This window comes from Triplophysa dalaica, chromosome 6, assembly GCF_015846415.1.
Source record: "Triplophysa dalaica isolate WHDGS20190420 chromosome 6, ASM1584641v1, whole genome shotgun sequence".
In the NCBI taxonomy this organism is placed as follows: Eukaryota; Metazoa; Chordata; class Actinopteri; order Cypriniformes; family Nemacheilidae; genus Triplophysa; species Triplophysa dalaica.
The window spans coordinates 6,005,600-6,011,111 of record NC_079547.1 but is presented as its reverse complement, the minus strand read 5'-3'; the positions used below and the strand labels follow the sequence as shown (position 1 = coordinate 6,011,111).

At 40.5% G+C, this 5,512-nt stretch overlaps 1 protein-coding gene across 1 annotated transcript; it reads right to left on the bottom strand.

Annotated features, from left to right (window-relative positions):
* Positions 1–1,890: 1,890 nt before the first annotated feature.
* Positions 1,891–3,541, bottom strand: cxcr4a (chemokine (C-X-C motif) receptor 4a). Its single transcript, XM_056750477.1, has 2 exons — positions 3,448–3,541; positions 1,891–3,341 (listed from the first exon to the last, which is right to left on the bottom strand). Exons 1-2 carry the CDS (start codon positions 3,460–3,462, stop codon positions 2,274–2,276), a joined length of 1,083 nt encoding a protein of 360 aa, XP_056606455.1. The 5' UTR covers positions 3,463–3,541; the 3' UTR covers positions 1,891–2,273.
* Between the last annotated feature and the right edge of the window lie 1,971 nt (positions 3,542–5,512).

The following is a 5,512-nucleotide window of genomic DNA, read 5'->3' as shown; positions in this document are numbered from 1 at the left end:
GAACAGATGCCTGATGGGACACTTAACGCTCTCAGACATGCAAATCTTTCACACTCAACATTAGAGCCCAATGCTGGTGCTCAACGGGCTCACCGGTCCCCGGTGTTAGTCCTTATTGTCCTTACGCGTGGATTTTGGTCTTCAATGGGTCGACCCTCACGCATTTCCACCTCTTAACGTGGGGGCCTGGGTAGCAGCTTTTGCAATGCAGAGGTCACGGACTCTTGTTTCCTATAGCTCTGCGCTGCTGTGCATTGCTGTAGTTCATTCTCTCTTCCTTGTAAAGACCTCCCGTGGTGTTCTTATGGCTCATCTTCATCCCATTTGAACTAAATGCTACTATCTTGCATAACAAGTGAGGTATGGATGTGTAAACATTGAAACGCAGAAGGGTTTAGAAGTAATCTAGTATCAAGCATGATTTGGGTTAGTGTAGAAAGGGGTATTGTATGTTTGCCTGTGTATTGTATGGCAATACAATCTATACAGTATGTAATTCAATGCACAATACATATAAGGCCAGTTGCTTTTTTTAGCTGCATAGTTTGATTTTTGTTCACTCTGTGTGAAATGTTCACACAAATGGGGGACTGACCTACCAAATACTGCTATTTACCATTAACTTTACACACACGTTTACTTGCTTATCTATCAAATAAGGACATTCTATGGATATATGGATTGTTTTTTACACAGCTAATTATAAACATTATACCCTAACCCATACTTTCACATCAAACAACTGTATTCCATTTTTCAATATTTTCGAACATTACAGAAAATATAAATGTGTATATACAGTATTAAGATATGTATATTACACACACATTTGCATTTTCTGTTATGTTGCATTACTGTGTTGTTAGTTTCACTGAAAGTGAAATTATCAGGTGTCTCACATTTTCTACTGAACTGCGTTTTACTGAAAATTTTACATGTATCCTCTCAACTCGAACATTAGGATTTTACCTAGACTTCCTTAGAGATAATTCACCCAAATTGTTTTTACTCGCCCTCATGTTATTCCAAACGTGTATGACTTTATTTTTTCTGCAGAACACCAAAGAAGACTTTTTGAAGAATGCTGGCAACCAAACGTTAAACCCAATTGACTTACTTTGTATAAACAAACCACTGAAACATTTCTCAAAATATCTTACTTTATGCTTGATAAAAGAAAGTCATAAACAGGATTTGAACGAAATGCGATTGAATAAATGATGACATTGTTTTATTATTGGTTATACTATCCCTTTAAGATGTCGCACTAAATCAATTTTCATGGTTTTATTCGTGTCATGCATAATGAGGTTGTATGACTCATACGGGGTATGTTTGTGACTGTTAACCCATGACATACACATGGCGACATTGTTATGGAACCACCTGAATAAACACAATCCCTTTGAATTGAATGGACATTTGTGGAAAAAATAACAAAACACCAAAGAAAGAGAGAGAGATCATAGAAAGATATGAAAGTTGAATGAAAACAAGACTTGATCATTCCCTACTGCAAAGTTTTGTTCATGGCTGAATGGATTCAGCAGCCTATTTCAGATTCTGCCGTGTGTTTTTGTGTGCATGATCGAACTGAGAATGTTTACATCTCAGGGAATCCCCATGTTAACTGTGTATGTGTCAGACGTGATATCCACATGGGGACCACATAATCGCGGTTCTATTTTACACTTCACATGCTTGGATAGGTTTTGATAAGCCTGCTTTACTACTCTAGTGGTTTCCCTGGAGTAAACGTGCTTTCCTTTTTGTCATATGTGCAGAGTGAAAGAATACAACTTTAATATTGGTTATTTGGAAACCCCATTGTGAAAAAAAAAAATTAAGAGAGGGTATGTGACAGACATGCATGCAAACAACCAAACAACGTAAAATCTTGAGTATTTATTGCAAAGACTTCACATAGCAAAAGCAGCTTTTCGGACTGAAATGGACTCAAATAAGCAGTAATTCAGGTGTCTGTCCTATCATGTAATAAATAATTGCAATGGTCTACATAAGTGCAGAAAAGAATCAGTAAAAAAGTTATATACATGCTATATACAGTGTACGTTTTGGACATTTCATGTTCTCCTCTTCTCCCTATGAAGAGATTTTACAGTAATACTGGAAGCAAAATTCATTATGTGATCCAAACTGCCAAACATATTTACATTCGAGCAATGTAGAATTTAGGCTCTGCCTAAAGCACACATGCGTTTTCATATCAACATCATAAAAAGTTCACTATCCAAGGCTTGCGAGCCCATGTGTTAACTAGATTGAAAGCTGGAAGATTCGGACTCTGTTGATACAGATGACATACCGCCTCTCTTCTTTGGCAGAATCTTCAGACTGGACCCCCGGCTTGGGGAGAGCGCGCTGCGGGCGCTTTTCTTGAACTTCACTCCGAGAAACGCGTACAGGATCGGGTTGAGACAGCAGTGAAAGTACGCCAGAGCCTCCGTCACGAAGATCCACTTCTGCAGCCCCTGCTCCAGCTCGCAGCTGTGAGGAATCACCTCCAACATCATCAAAGTGTCCAGCAGGATCCCTCCACAATACGGCAACCAGCAGATGAAAAAGCACAAGATCAGAACCACGGTGGTCTTGAGCGCTTTGCGCTTCTGCGTTCCCTTGGAGCCGCGCGACAGCTTGGAGATGATGATGCAGTAGCAGATGAGAATCACGAGCCCGGGCAGCACGAAGCCCACCAGGATGTGCTGAAAGCGGAAAATCGCCACCCATGTTTTGTAAGAGTCCTGCGGGTAGATTCGCTCGCAAAAGGTTTGGATGGAGCTCGACTCCGCCTTTGCGAACACCAGGTCGGGTACCGTGAGGAGCGCCGCGGGGAGCCACACGCCCACGTAAATGATGCGATTGGCCAGAAGTTTCCTCGGACCTTGGCTGTTCGTGGCCCGCACCACGGCGAGGTACCGGTCCAAACTGATAAAGGCGAGGATCAGCACGCTGCTGTATAAATTGACCGTGTAAATCATGTGCACGGTCACGCACATAAAACCACCGAAGCACCAGTCTTTGGCCGCGTCTACGGCCCAGAACGGCAGGGTGAGCACGAACAGAAGGTCCGCCACGGAGAGATGCAGACGGTACTTGTCCGTCATGGTTCTGGATTTTCTCTGGCAGCCCATCACCAAAACCACGAATCCGTTTCCGATTAAGCCCAAAACAAATATGATCCCGTACACGGTGGGAAGAAAGATCCGCTGGAAGTCGTGACTGACTTCCACGTCGCATGGGGCATCGAGGTTGGCTCCGATGTCCCCGGAGCCGAAGTCCGAGCTGTTATCGGATGATAAATCATCGTCGAAATAGATATGCTGCAAGAGAAGTAAATAGACAACATTAGAGACTATCAAACACATTTCTTAAAGATCAGCAAATCTGCGTAAACTTCACAAACATTGTGCGTAAATGTCGACTTACTTCGTAATATGCCATCTTTAAAACACCAATTTAAAGGCTTTCAGTCACTTGCAACTCCACGCTGACTTTCTCAACTCTTCTGTTTAGTGCGCGCAGAGGTTTTTAAATACCCCACGGGAGCCCTCGAGCTCCGCCCCCAACAACACGCGCGCTCGAGCGTCCGCTGCTTTCGCGCTCTGAACAGGTAGCTGCAGCTGGTCGTCTTCCGCAAAACACTCTTTTCCTGTTTACGTGTTTCTGAAATTTGACACAATCTATGAAAACCAGGCACCTTAAGTCTCTAAATTTTTAGTTTGAGATAACACGCATCAAAGTTTGACGAAAAGTTGAACTATCCCACATGTGTTTTTTTTCTTGTAGTAAAACCAAAGTAACCACAAATGGATTATGGTCTGACCACAGTAACCATTGTTTTTGTAGTAATACAAATGGTAATCATTCGCCAAAAATACGGTTTTACTCTAATAAAACATGCATGGTTTACTTATAAAGAATCTCTAATGGACAACATTACCACTCACAACTTCACAACTTAAAGTAACCGTTCATTCAAAAAGAATAACCTTCCAGTCATTTCAAACCTGTCTGACTTTATTTCTTCTGCAGAACACAAAATAAGACATTTATAAGAATGTTGGTAAACAAACAACATTGGACCCTGTTGACACAAAACCCCGTTTCTCAAAATATCTTTGTGCTTTGTGAAAGAAAGTCCTACGGGTTTGGAATGACATTGTGACAGATTTGATTTATTTTGTGAGACTTGTTCCTTTAAATCCATTATGCATTTCTGTTTAGTTTTACAAAAGCAAGGGGACAAACTCTGTGTTTAGTGGACTTTTCTTGAATGTTCACAGTGATGTTAAATTCCCAACAAAGTGTCTCACTCAATACAACCCTCAAAGCACTCAAACATGTCATTCAACCAGAGGCTTCAGTTCAGATTTTAAGATTACACAAACACTCACACATTTTTGGAAGTGTTAATCATACTTTGAGGTTTGTAAGTGAATAATAAACTCTCTTTCTTTATCAAAAAGTTCAATTTAATTTAAAAATAAGGAACTGTTTTTTAAGGACTCACATGCACTACACTGTATGTTAATCTCTTAAAATGCTCTGAGCTGTTTGTACTTTGCATATGTTGAATACCTTATTTTCACACGTATAAGGTGTTAATGATCAGATAAAATCAGAGACAGTGATCACAGGCCGTTCAGTTTTCCCATTGTTAAACACACACCAAACCACTTAAACTGCATTATGTATGTATGTACAGTATGTATAGGTGTGTGTTAGGGAGATTATTCCCATCTAATTTCTCTCTCCTAATGGCTTCTGTCATATATGCTAGTTAGACACAGATCTGTAGCATGGTCGGGACACCTGGCTGAAATGAGAGGTCAGATTTATGGATGTAGGGAGGAAGGGCAGTTCTCAAAGGGACAAAAACCCTTTGGCGATGTGTGTGTGTGTGTATGTGCTCCTTCCTTTGGGAGAACATGTGTTCTCACCTGCCCCCAGCCAACAGAGATGGGTTCCTGAGCTCAGCTTCTCAAACTGGCAGCGTGGTAAGGTGATCCGCTTGTGTGTGTGCTTGTGTGCCTTTTAGATCGGATTCTTTCAAATGGTTTGTAACCACAAAATCTGTTGTCTAAATAACAGGCATGATACTCTAGAGTAATATAATTGTACAAACAAAGTTCACTCTAAATTAAAATTCCGTTATTATTAATTCACCCTCATTCAAAACCATTATTTGGATCTCTCTTCTGTGGAACAAAAAATAAATATTTTGAGAAATGGTTTGTGTCCATACAATGCAAGTCAACAGGGTCCAGTGTTGTTCGGTTACCAGCGTTCTTTAAAATATCTTTCTTTGTGTTCTGCGAAAGAAAGAAACTAACAGAATTTTCATTTTTATAAACCTTGACATCATTAATCTCTCAGTTAGTATATAAAACCTCAAATCTCAATTATCACAGTTCATCAGAACTACCCCTTTTTTTTCATTCTCAGTTTTTCCATGGGTACACTGGCACCCTTTGTTTGTGTGTGTGTTCAT